The sequence below is a fragment of the Colobus angolensis genome, unplaced genomic scaffold (genome assembly GCF_000951035.1).
Source record: "Colobus angolensis palliatus isolate OR3802 unplaced genomic scaffold, Cang.pa_1.0 Scaffold616, whole genome shotgun sequence".
Lineage (NCBI taxonomy): Eukaryota > Metazoa > Chordata > Mammalia > Primates > Cercopithecidae > Colobus > Colobus angolensis.
In genome coordinates this window covers 541,020-554,689 of record NW_012119777.1, presented here as the reverse complement: position 1 = coordinate 554,689, position 13,670 = coordinate 541,020, and the positions used below count along the sequence as shown (strand labels likewise).

Sequence of the window (13,670 nt, the reverse complement as noted above, 5' to 3'; positions counted from 1 at the left end):
AAAATGTTGTAAAAAACTATAGGATGCTAGAGAAGACCTTTTCCCACTCCATTGTTGATTTTCAATATAGATTAACTTACATCTTAACTTCTCTTACATGAAAACCTCAGGACTATCACGCTGTCTAGCCTGGAATGTTAAATATACTCTTTCCAATTGGAAAAGAAAAAAAGCTGTAACTATTCAAATTGCTATAACTCAAAAATCAGCCTTAGGATGGAAAATGTTGTAGTCCTCTTAAATTTGTTTGCTTTCCACGTGCATAAGCAAATCCTTAACTTTTCAGCTTTGGAGCAATGACCCCATTCCTTTGGGGTCTGTGTTTCTCAAATGGTCATTCTCAACTTTGTGACTAACCAAGCTCTTTTAAACTGGGTTCTGATCCTTTTGATTGTTTTAGGGTTGATGATATCATTGCAGAAACAGTGTTCTCATGCCAAACAGGATGGGACACTGGTGTTGGGAGCAGGGACAGGCATATCCAATGTTAAATGTCTGGGGTACTAGATTGCCTTGGAAGAGAACAGCCTCAGGTGAGAACTGGCTCCACATACACTTCATGGTAGAAGACATTGTATTCAGCCACACCTTTTCTTGATCCTGCACTAAAACCATGCAGGAACATGACATTCTCATGCTTCTCTCTAGGTGTTCAAAGCTCCCCTTGGCAATATCATATTCAAGTTTGCTTTCCTCACAGTTACCTCCAAGCTAAAACTGCAAATACTATATTGACATGTATTACTCAAAATATAACTTTTATCTAGAATGTCTTGGGGGTACCATAACAATACAACATATAAAAGGACATAACAAACTATCCTTGGTTCCTTGGCTTGTAATCTTTCTGATACAGTCAGTACCCCAATCTGTTTCCACTTCACCTCATTTTTCTTAAACCTTCCCGACATTCTAGAGAAAAAAAATGGCAACAAAAACACCACTTCAGATAATTCTCAGAATACATTTTTGTCTCTCTCGCTTCTGCTTCAGGTTTGCACATGTTGTTCCTTTGGACTGGAGCATATTTTTGTCTCCTTCCTCTTACAGTTTTTGACTGCCTAATGTCTACATTTCCCTTAAGGCTATTACTGTGTCAACTCAGGGACAAGTTTTTTGATGCTCCCTTCCCCCAGCTAGGGGAAGATGACTCCCAAACCGACTTCTTTTAACTTTGAAGAATACAATTAACATGTGATTGTGTAATGAATCTTTCCAAAATTTAGCGTCTTAAAAATATTTATTTTGTTTACAAATCTGCAATTTTGGCTGAGTCAGAGAACAATTGATTGCTTTACCAGATGCCAGTTGGAGAGGCTGGAAGGTTGAGGAATGTAATAATCTGAGGATTCTCCACCCACTGGTGGTTAACACTGACTCCGCTAAGTTCTCAGCCTTAGCTGAGTGAGACCTTGGTTGAGCCTATTGGATGGAACACCTTATGTGGGCCCTCTCCACATCATCTGGGCTTCCTCTTAGTATAGGGGCTGGGTTTCAAAAACAAGCGTTGAGTGAAACAGACAGAAATAGTAGAGGAATTGAGGTGGAAGAGAGAGAGAGAGAGGAGATACATGGGCTATTTCCACAATATTCAATTCATGAGGCGTTTACAAATTCTATCCAGTTACAAGGGGAGAAGAAATAGACCCTATCTCTTTATGAGGAGTAGCAAGTTCCTGGAAGAGAATGTGGGATTAGAATTATTCTTGTGGCTATTTTTAGAAAACAAAATTTACCATATCATATTACATTTTATCCCCCCTCGCCCTTGCCACAACAGAGTGAGGGTTCTGTAAGGACCGTGACTCATCCCTATACGTATTTGTTGAGTAAGTAAATGTCTCTTTTATTTCATGCATGTTAGAAATTATAAAGGATAGGTAAACAAGGGCATGTTTCAGGAGATAGTGGCTCTAACACTAGACACAGTTAGTAACAAAAGGCATGGGTCACTCGATCCCGGATCTGTTTAGTCTTCACACTGTAGACAATGGGATTCATCACAGGAGGAAAGAGAAGATACGTGAAATCCATGACCACCTGGATCAGGGTGGGTGCCTGCTTTCCAAAGCGATGGATGACAGAGAGGCCAATCATGGGAGTGTAGAAGAGCAGCACAGCACAGATGTGGGAAACACAGGTGTTAAGAGCCTTGAGTCTCTCAGCCCTGGAGCGATGGACAGCACGGTGTGCAAGATCAGAGCGTAAGAGAGGAGGATGAGCAGTGAGTCTATACGCACTGTAGAGACGACGACAAACATGCCATAGATGCTGTTGGCCTTCATGTTGGCACAGGTCAATTTCATCACTTCTTGGTGGAGACAATAAGAATGTGAGAGAACTGGGGAGCCACAATAGGTGAATCTTTTGAGCATAAAAGGCAATGGAAAAATAAGTGCTACACTACGACCCAGAGAGATCAGGCCAATCCTGCAAATGACTGTGTTGGTGAGAATGGAAGCATCCTGCAAGGGGCAGCAGATAGCCACAAAGCGGTCAAAGGCCATAGACAGTAGCACAGAGGACTCGAGGAAGGATAAACAGTGAATGAAAAAGAGCTGAGCAAAGCAGGCATCGTGGCTAATTTCTCGTGCCCCAACCCAAAAGATGCCGAGGACTGTAGGGAGAGTGCAAAGGGGCAGACCCAGGTCAATCAGAGCCAGCATGGACAGGAAGAGATACATAGGTTCATGGAGTGAGCACTCTGTTTTAATGATGAAAAGAATTGTGCAGTTGCCCAGGATGGAAACCAGGTACATGAAGCACAGCGGGATGGAGATCCAGATGTGCACGTGCTCCAACCCAGCAATGCCACTCAGCAAGAAGGTAGCAGAATCGTGCTGCTGCCATTTCCCAGGGATCCCAGGGTCATTGTGTGAGGAGACAAGGGGGAAGGTGGGTGCCCCCCAAAATCCTGAAGTAAATTGAGGCAGTTCTAGTGATTGCACCTGGTAGAAATTAAAGAAAAAATATTAGAATCAAATATACCTAGAACTGTGCAGCTCCTTCTAGTGGCTATTTCTTTCTGGTCCTTGGCTTCCTCTTAATATCTTTTTGAGGAAATTAGTCTCATAGTTTCAACAAGAAACAAAGACATGGAATTGTGAAGTGATGAGCCAAACTGGGTGAGTTGGAGATTCTAAATGAGTTGTTCCACACTTTTTGCTCTTTTCTGACTTCTGTATCAATCAGGTCTTCTTAGCCACTGGAGTTTTTACTAGTCTCACCCAATGGGATGCACCCAGGGGCCGGGCGCAGTGGCTCACAGCTGTAATCCCAGTACTTTGGGAGGCCAAGGTGGGTGGATCATGAGGTCAGGAGATCGAGACCATGCTGGCTAACACAGTGAAATCCCATCTCTACTAAAAATACAAAAAAAAAAAAAAAAAGTGTGGGAGGAGGGAGATTTCAGGCTCCCTCTGCCAGCACTATGGGTTGGCAGTGGCTGTGTTGTGCCACTAAAGACCACAGCTGTTGTTGGGGACTTTTCTCTTATAGCAGCATGCTCCTTGCTCTCTGCTCCTTCAGACTAAGAAGTGAGAGTTTCCTTATTATTCCTTTTGACCATATTTAACTTTGCCTGCCTCTTACAAGTAGATCTTTTCTGAAAAAAAAAAAAAAAAGAAAAAAAAAAATTCCTCACATGCCTTTTTTCTACCAGACCTCTCACTAATATTCCAACTTTCATTTCAGCTTGTTTTCTTCTCCCTTATCTTACTGTGCTTTCTTTGCTGTAGTTTTAGTTTTTTACTTTCTTTCTCTTTTTTGTTTTTGATTAACTTCTCCAGGCCCATACAAGCCCTAATTCGAGACACAGACCAACCTTTCACTCACCTTCTCCTCTGGTCTTCCTGACATAGAAGCTTAGCCTTGTCCAAGTAGCTCATAAATACTGTTCAGCTTACAGAATTCCAGAGAGAGGTGGAGAGTATGTGCATGATGACCTGTGAAGCTATTTCTGACTGCTAGAGTAAGACATCAAAGCCTTGATCCTCCTGTCAGTCAGTAACCGGAATTCCCCAGAAGTCCAGGAATCCAACTGCTGTGGACCTAAGTGGCAAAAGAGGCTAAAGCACTGTCAACCACGGCCACATCCCCAACCACAAGGTCATGTCCAGGAAAGCCCGCTGAACACAGGGCAGTGATGCTGGAAAGGCCCAGTCTTCTACAGAGGAAGAAATGAAGGCTCAGGAGAGTCTTGTCACTGGGCAGAGGTCATATGCCAATTTAGGCCTCCTGACTTCCAGAGCAGGGATCTTCCCACTCTCAATTAACATCGCTAGAATACGAGCTCAAAGAGGGTAGGGGCTTTTCTTTGTTTGCCTCTGTCAATCCAGTATTTAGAACATGCCCCAGTACATAGCAGATGCTAAGCATTTTTTTTTTGCATGAATAAGTTATTTTTTATTTAGCTAACCAATAGTAACTTGGTGCAGGTTTTATCTCCTTAAAAACCCTATGAATATTCTATTGATAACATTATGCTGTAGATAAGAAAACAGAAGCTTAGAGAAAATTATTTACATTTCTAAGATCAGACAAATAGTAAAGACAAAAATAGGATTTGAACGAATATTTGATTTTTCTCTAGACTTCAGGATATAGACAATGATTACTCTTTCTTGCCACATAGATAATAATTCAACGTCAAGTAGCACAGCTAGCTTAACAGACCTTTAAAAGCATTGCTGATTCTTTAGCTGAATAAATAAATAAACTAATTGGAGAAACACACATAAAGATATACATGGACACTTTCTCTCTCACTCTAATAACGGTGGCATTAATAGTCCAGGCTATTAATTCACTGTCCACTTGAAGATCATGTAGGCTCTCATACTGTGTTCCTCAGCTTCTGCTGTGGCCATGATCAGTGGTTACCACATTACACATCAAAGTGAATTCAGAAAAGCTGTGATAAATTCACCTGTCAGGGATAGACAAGCTACATATTGGGTTAACAATGTAATTTTTATGTGTTCTGTAGAATCAGTTTTTATTGCATTGATGTAATAGTCTCTAACTGTTCAGTGTTTTAATTGCACGATGAAATGCATTAAAACATCCATGTTCCATAATTACTGTTGTAAAACATTCAGAGAGCCTGGCAAATAGTAGATACTCTTCAGTAATTCTGTTTCTTCCTTCTTCACCACCCTATTTCATTTTAATGTCAAAATAAACCTAAGACGGAAATTATTTTTTACATTAAAATAAAATAGGATGTTGAAGAGGAAAGAAATAGAATTACTGAAGAACAGCTACAATTTGCCAGGCTCTGTATTAGGGACATTCCAAAAATCATCACACCCAGACTTTAGAAGAACTTTTCAAGTTAGTATTATTGTCTCAATTTGCAAATGAGGAAAGAGAGGCTTAGGGAATTTTATAATATCCCTAGAATCATGCAGTCAGTCAGTGCCGGAGTTGGAATTCAAACTTAGATCTCTGTAGTTCCAAGGCACATACTGAAAAGTTGGAAAAGTTTTGGTTAACAAACCCAGCAATTATTTAAGTTAAGGCAGCCTGAAATGGGTGGAGGTTAAATTAGAAAGATATAGAGAAATGTTAAATGTCTGGATCATATCTTTTTTTCCTATAAACTCAAGACAGACTTTCTTTGGGATTGGAACTGTGCTTCAGATTGTAAGGAGGTAGAGCAGAACAGGAATCAGAGAGAATAATTAGGATAGGTTAGAGGAGGCGACTTGGAAATAAAATAAAATTGAGAATAATGATGCCAGGAGATATCTGCTTGGAAAAGATCACCTTTAACCTATTCCCCAGAGAGTTCTTAGTATGATAATTATTCTAAGTGCCTTTCATTTAAAATCCTTGCAGAATCTATTAGCAGGTTTGATAAGGACTTCATTATTCCTGACCAGGACTAAAGCAGCTGTCCAGAATATGGTGGGATCAGAAGGATAGACTTAACCCATGGGCTTTCTGCCCTCAAGTTGTTTTGCTTTAAGACTACTTTCTGAAGGGACTTGAGCAAGTCGAATGACCGTTCTAATTCTATTATAATAGACCACACTTTGTGATCACTCAGGGAAATACCATTTTATGTCACAGAAAAACTTTTTCCCAAAGAGTTAGACTACTTCCTGCCCATTTCCTTGTTTCTTGGAAATAACTCCTGTTCTACTAACTTGTATCTGAGACCGGGGGTAGATGTTGAACCCTTAATAACTGAGCTTGTTTCATGCCTAAATGTCAATTTTGCCCACCTAACTTGCTTAACTCTCTGGGTCTAATCAATATTCCTGCTGTTACCATAGAGGAGGCAAGTCTCTGGGCAAGAAACCAAGGAAATTGACTAATGTGAGAAAGACGTTGTCTACTTTCTGAGCTGGTGCTAAGATCAGACCTGTGAACCCATGAAGCCGGCCAGATCTGATTGCAACAGTTACCATCTTTAGCAGGTGCCCTCTGCAGCCTCTCGGTAGACAAAGTCCCTCCTATCTTTCTCTCTCCAAAGCTCGGGCTGAGTCCTCTGGGATCTTTTCTCGGCTCTACACTCAGCATCAAACACCTGGTTACTATATAAACTCCTCACATACCAAGGCTAAAAATAAAGGCCATGAACGCTAGAGTGACTGGAAGATGGATGTTTAAATCCATGACTTTTATGCAACTGTGCAAGGTATCCATTGAGACCCTTTCAAGGATCTTTAATCAATTCCCTAGCAGGCCTGGCTCCCTGGACCTCATTACCTCAGATCCTGGAGATAAAAGAAAAAGGGGCTAGGAGACTGGTCTTGTGACATACCGGGATGGGAAGCCCAGAGGATGCCATGCACCAACCATTGGTGAAGAATATGGAAAAAGTTTTGAACCAACTCCACTGCTTTGGGAAAGCAGAGTGGGTGCTATTGATAATGTTTTTTGTGTGATATGGCATAACTCCAGTTTATGCACACTGGATAATTACATTCACTTTACAATCATAAGTGAATTTAAAAAGGGATTTTTAAATTGAATGCGTACTCCATCACTCAGGGGAGGAAGGAAATCAGGCTAGGTTCTTGGAAACACTGGGATGTTATTGACGATTATTCTGGGTGCTCAGGTAACCCTATATGCTCCTGATTCCTGACTACTCTCAGGGACTTCGTCTCCTCTTCCTGTCTCTGATCCACTCAGAACTCAGTCCTTTGATTCCAGACATCCAGGAGATAATTGGAGAAACTAATCCGTTCTTGTACACTTGGGGGTGAGAAGAACCCCTGCAAAAGGTAATTAGAACTGAAAAGAAGGTTTTATGTGATTATACAAGGGTATGAAGAGTTAATCATCCATTTTTGGCCTCTGGGAAAGCTGATGAAGAAGGCATTTTAGAGAGAGAAATGAACAGGGCATTTCAGTGTTTTCATTACCCAGATAATTAGTAACCAGCTTGCTTGATTTATTTTGGGAGCATAAAGGTGTAAATATTAGGAAACGCCCCCACACTACCAAACCACTCATTATAGGTTATTTCAATTTGTTGGCCTGGCTGATGCCTTTGGAATGTGGCAAGCTTCCTCTTGTGGCCACAGTTATCTTTGGTTGAGCATGTTGTATAAACATTTAAGTATCATGAAGCAGTGTTTTCCAACTCACAGTCCCCAGATAATATGGATCAGAAACTCTTATGATACATGTTAAAATGTAGATTTCTGGTTCTCACCCCTGCAAGACAAAATCAGAAATTTTGACATTTGTAACAGCTACAAAGGTAAAGGAATTTTCACATATCCTTGTCTTTATGACTTTTCAACTCTGATTATAGAATTTTTATCCCCCCTGTATTTAAAAGTATATCTGTACTTTCAGCGTAGAATTTGTTCCAAAATATGGTTACCTATTGTACTAGTTTGCTAGGGATGCTATAACAAAATACTGAACTGAGTAGCTTAACAACAGAAATATTTTTCCTTTTCTTTTTGCAGTTCTGAAGGCCAGCAAAATCTAAAATTAAAGTGTTAGCAGATTTGTTTTCTCCTGAGACTTCTCTTCTTGTTTGCACAAGTCCACTTTCTCACTATGTTCTTCGATGCCCTTTTCTCTATGTGTGTGTGCCCCTGTTTTCTTGTTCGGCATCCAAATTTACTCTTCTTACAAGGACACCAGTATATTGAATTAAGGTCCACTGTATTGGTCTAATTTTAACTTAATTACCCCTTTTATGCCTATATCATACTTTCTGTCACTCATTTATTCATCAATTTAGTAAATATTTTCTAACCAAAGTAATATTTTGCATATAATAAAATCATACATTTTATTTTCTACCTCTCACATGTAATATTTATTTATAGCCTCTGAGGCAAAGTTCTGGGAGAAGAGAGCTGGTATTAGATGTGTTTTGGCAGAAACTTGATTTGAATGCCAGATATTCGGAAAGAGAGAGAGAAAAAAAAAGATAGAGAAAAAAAGATAGAGAAAGATATTTGATTAATATTTGAAATAGCTTCAATTAGAAAGAGTACAGAGATTCATCAATATTGCAGAGAAGATAACCTATGTGCTTTACATTTCAACCATGAAGTTTCTGTAAGGACAAAACAAGATATGATGTGGGGAAACTAGAATTCAGAAAGTCTAAATGGCACAATGCCAAAAAGTTCAGGTTTCAAGGTAAGATAGACCTGCATGTCACTTTGAGTCCTCATCCATTAGATATGTGATATTGATTACAGTAATTTATCTCATTGAACCTACTGTATAAAAGTGTTGTGTAAGAATTAAAGAAGAAATCGACTCTTTTATTAAATAGTAAGATAGCACTGAATATAGTTTGAGAAAATTAAAATTTTAACAGCGTGTTTGATATTCAATGTCTTACTAGACAAACATTACAATCATTTAAAAATGTGTGTTAGAAACATACCTTTCAATTAACATTCAGGTAAAAAGGTACTTAAAATGGAAAAATCAGAGCCTGTTTAACACAAATTAGCATTTATTATGGTGAAGGCAATCAAGAATAAAGTAGTTTGGGGATGAAAAAAGAGGCTCTCTGATGAGAAAAAGCCATATCTACCACAAAAACAATACGAAGAAGAGAAACATAGGTGTCCTGTGTCCCCACACTGCTCCCAGGGAGTGTCATGCAAGACATGGTGTTTAAAATAGGGAGTAGGAGGTGAAAATGAGAACAGTACCCATGACTGAACCTGCACCCGTGCCACTAGGCAATACATGTAGTTTACAGTTACACCAGAGCAGGCCAGATTCATGTTACTTTGGTATAGACAGAGGAATAGGTCAGAATGCTCAGTCTGTAAGAAAATAACTGTCTTAGAAGGACAGGGAGGGAGAAAACAAGGGCCAGGCTCTTGGTCCAAAACCAACCAACTAACCAACACAACAAAACAAAATAGTCTCTCCTCTTGGACTCTGGAAAGGTTGAGCCGTGAAGTGTACTTTAATGGTGAGAAATGACTTCCAAAGTGTCCAAGGTCATTGTGAGAAAACTTAAGACTCTATGAAGAAGAAAATGTGGATGAAGACCACATCAGCAGTAACCAGCAGTAACCTGGATGTCATTAAACCGGAAGACATCCAGGGCACCAGGAATGGTAGAAAAGGCAAAACCCAAGCCAGAGGCAACCAAGAGAACCAATAATTAATACATGAGCTCACAGAGGCGACAGGCATGTCTAACTATGTATTGAGTTACCCCGGTAAGAGAGAAGATGGACACAACGAGCCAGGCAGGTACTTTCTCTGGAATGCCCATTCGCGTAAAGGCTGCAGGTTGGGTGCTGCCATTTATGAAAGATCCCATGCTTTTGTCTCTAGAGAGAAACCTCAATACCATTGATTCAGCAGAAGGAAGTTTTGTCTGGCTTTTTCCATTGACATATTATAATGAACAAACAGAAAGTTGAATGTGCATGGTAAAATGGTCTGGAAGAAAAGTTATATGTTGCCATTATTGTCCTGAACATTAGTACTTTCTTCAGAATATGTATCTTGCCTAATTTTGATCATTTTAACCGCTCTGATCTTTTTCAAATCTTATCGTTTCTGATTGTTTATTATTAAGATATTCTTAGTTCTTTTATAGTTCTCTAAAGCAGTAATTTGGACTTGTTTTCTGGTAGTTGCTTGCTCTACTTCTTGTTTGGCATTGTGGGAATGAGACAAGAATAAAGAGAAGCACATAAAAGGAAGATAAATAATCACTTTTCTCCAGAAAGAAATCTTAGCTAGAAAGATAAGACTATGTTCTCATTTACTTAGTGATTCCTTTATGTGTTAATTTATTCATCACATATAGGTTAAACTTTGTGTGCAGTTTTCTCCCTTTGCTCTCTCCCCTATCTCTTACTCTTTTCTCTCCCTCCTTCTCTGTTTTCTCTGTCTCTTCTCTCTCCATGTCTCTTTAAAAGAACTTAAATATAAATATAAAATTAAATTAATAAATTTTATTATATCTTTTTCTAACTTTTCAAATTCTCGTAACAACAATTATAATGAAAATGTAAGTCATTATAATTTTTAAAATTTGAAAATAAGATGTATTCATATTTTAATGTACATCACATGTACTCCCACTTGACTGGCGTTTCCAGGTCTAGCATGACATTTGATGCTCTCAGAAGCCCAATGAAATACGTAGACAATAAACTTCCCTCATTTTATGAATGCCTAGGACAGTGCCAGGCATCACTTGGCTCACAGGATATATTTACCAACTGGTGAAGGAGGTCACAGAGCCTTTCTTTGTGTGCATACATTCTCTTCTCTTTCTTGCATTCCTCTCTTCCTGAGTTCTGGTACTAGAATTCAATGTATCATATCTGACCACCCTAGCTGTTCTGTAGCTTCCCAAATCCACTCTCTTAAGTTCCCATTTGGTGAGGATCTGCAAACTGATTAAGCAACATTGTGAAAGAGGAAACTCTTTATAGTGAAATCTGCCTTCTTTCTCTCTCTATTTTTCACCACACTCTTAATTTCCTCATTTTAAAGAAAAGCATTCAATTTTCAGATTTATGTTTCTAAACACATTCATGAAAAGAGAAACTTGAAGGGTTGGAGTGTGGCTTCCTAATGCTTTGTAGAGGACACTTTGCCACTGTGTGCTTAGCATAGGAGCAAGACTGGAAAGAGTTCTGCTCACCACCCACTCCTACCTCTAGGTCTCCAGTCCCGTGCTTAGGACCTGAATGCATGTCTAGTTTTTTTTCCAAATTACCTATTTGTTTGAAGAAGTTTCACTAGACTGAGGTTTTCTGGGCTTTCCTCCATCAGAGATAACTTCCTGCCACATCGCTGCACCTTAATTCTTTCTCTCCTACATCTAAATTTTGTTCTTCAGAAAAGCACAGTAAAATCCACACCAGGAACAAAGCAAAGCCGCTAGCTTGCCTGTTTTCCTCATGCCTGAGAAGTTACTGGTTTACTTACCTGTACTGAGAAGCACGACAAGGACAAGTGAATGAGTCTAAAAGGTGGTGAGAGGGGCTTGGGTCAGAGATGGAAAAAAAAGGGAGGAAAGAGGCTACTATGTTTTGCTGATACCTAGATTTCTGTCTTTATGAGAACTTTTTATAAGTGCTCTTTGTGGCCTTTTTTAGAAACCTAAGCCTTCTTCTCTTGGCTTCTAACATTATTCAGAGACCTTTGCCAGCCCTGAATTTAATCCTTCCTTAATGTAAGTAGCTAGTAGAACCAAGAGTAGGCCATCTATAGCTGGCTTGCGTAAGTGCTTTTTTGCTTGCTGTACCTTCCTTCCACATTGTTTCCACAATGCACTTCCACTCCTCTTATTCAGCTCTGACTATTTCTACAAGTTCCAGCTTAATTTCTTCCAACATAATTCCATTCTAGTCACTGACATTTGGAGATTGGGCTTTACACCAAACTCATTATGACATAGAAAGGAAACCTCCATACTCTGACATGAGGCCCCAGAGGTAAGACGTGCTCAGAATATTATGGAAAATCACGGTCATAATGATAATAGCAAAGATCATATAATTAAATGCAAAGCAAGCACAGAACAATTAAATATAATTCCTTCAGTATGGTTTCAGGTAGTGTTGTGTGCAGTTCTGTCAAGGACTTTGGTTTCATTTCTCAGCTCCAAATGGGGAGAGAAATTGTATTATAAAAATCCCTTTGGGTTTCATTCAAATTTTACCTATATTTAAGGTTTATCATCATATGTTGATTCTCTATAAAATATCCAAAATGAGAAGAGTAATCTTTTCTCTAATATCCTACCTAAAAAGTATACTTTAATTCAGAAAATAAAATGCTTCTAGTAGTAAATAAAAGCAGTCATTACTGATAGGTATCAGACGTCGTCTTTGAGTGTTTACTTACACATAACACTATAGGAACAAGTGAATATTTATTGAATTCTGTGAGTGTAGAGACAGCTAATCTTTTACGTCAAACCACTGGAGCTTATTTAGATTCTGTCCTGATTTCCAAACAATATTCTGTGAGCTGAGTAACACGTTGGTATTGAAGGGATAGCTGACAAATGGCAGAAAACACAGGCACAGTTTGTAGGACTTCTATATTCTTACGACAAGTGGATGAAGTACCTATCTTATTCGAACTCTGTAAAAGAGAAACTCTTCTTTTCCCTAGGCTCACAATTTAGATGTCATCCAAAGAACTCTGCTATAACCAAGTTGTCCCAAATCCTGCCTTGGGACCTCAGTCTAGCAAAGAGAGAGGGATACTGACTTTTCCAAAAGAGGCCCAGTATGAGTAAGTGGACTAGGTTGTAAACATGGATAAAGTATAATAAAACACAATAAAATAAAATAAATGACAGTGACAGATCAGTGAGGGATTCCAGTCATGCACTGGCCAAAGGCTCATGGCTTCATCCAGTATGGAAACACTGTACTAAGAAAAAGTATAGTTACAGAAGGTTTCTAATTTGGGACACATATGCATGCGTGTGCATATCTACATGGTTTCGCTGTGTGAGCATGTAAGCACTGTCATTCAGTGCATGTGTCTTATCAAAAACTCGGTATTTCATCAGGATGTATATTTGTATGAATCTACATATTTAAAATACCTGAGCCATTGTGTACCTTTGTATGTATTCACGATCATATGCACTTATTTAAAGTTATGCAAAAGTGGTTATGTTTACAGTTGTTTTCTTTAGTGTTTTATTCACAGGGAAAGAAGAAGCTCTAAAAAGATGTTTTTTAATTTTAAAAAAGTTTTATTAAAAGTTATTGCTTTTAAAAATTTTGTATAATTTTAAAGGGTACAAGTGTAGTTTTGTTACATAGATATATTGCATAGTGGTGAAGTCTGGGCTTTTAGTGTAACCATCACCCAAGTAATGTATATTGTATCCATTAAGTAACTTCCCATGCCTTACTGCCCTCCCATTCTCCCACATTTCTGAGTCACTAGTGTTTATTATTTCAAACACTATGTCCAGGTGTAAACATTATTTAGCTTTCACTTATAAGGGAGAACATGCAGCATTTGACTTTCTGTTTCTGAGATGTTTCACCTAAGATAATGACCAACAAGCATATGAAAAAATGATCAACTTCATTGATAATTTTTTAGTGTAGGTAACTCGCTTCTAGCTCTACTAGTTAAATTTACTTCTTCTTCATGGTGAATTTCATACTTTTATGTTTTCCTTCTGGAGACTTTCCTTTTATTTTATTTTATTTTATTTTTTT

The 13,670-nt window shown here is 38.7% G+C and overlaps 2 protein-coding genes across 2 annotated transcripts in view; one reads left to right on the top strand and one right to left on the bottom strand.

Moving 5' to 3' along the window:
• MMP26 (matrix metallopeptidase 26) overlaps positions 1 to 13,670 on the top strand; it is a 253,853-nt gene that overhangs the window by 179,809 nt on the left and 60,374 nt on the right. The gene's annotated exons all lie outside the window — the stretch shown is intronic.
• Positions 1,878 to 2,903, bottom strand: LOC105527319 (olfactory receptor 51G2). The gene is given in 3 exon segments (XM_011963615.1): positions 1,878 to 2,174; positions 2,177 to 2,842; positions 2,845 to 2,903. Coding segments are annotated over 3 exon segments (939 nt in total). The 5' UTR covers positions 2,873 to 2,903; the 3' UTR covers positions 1,878 to 1,929.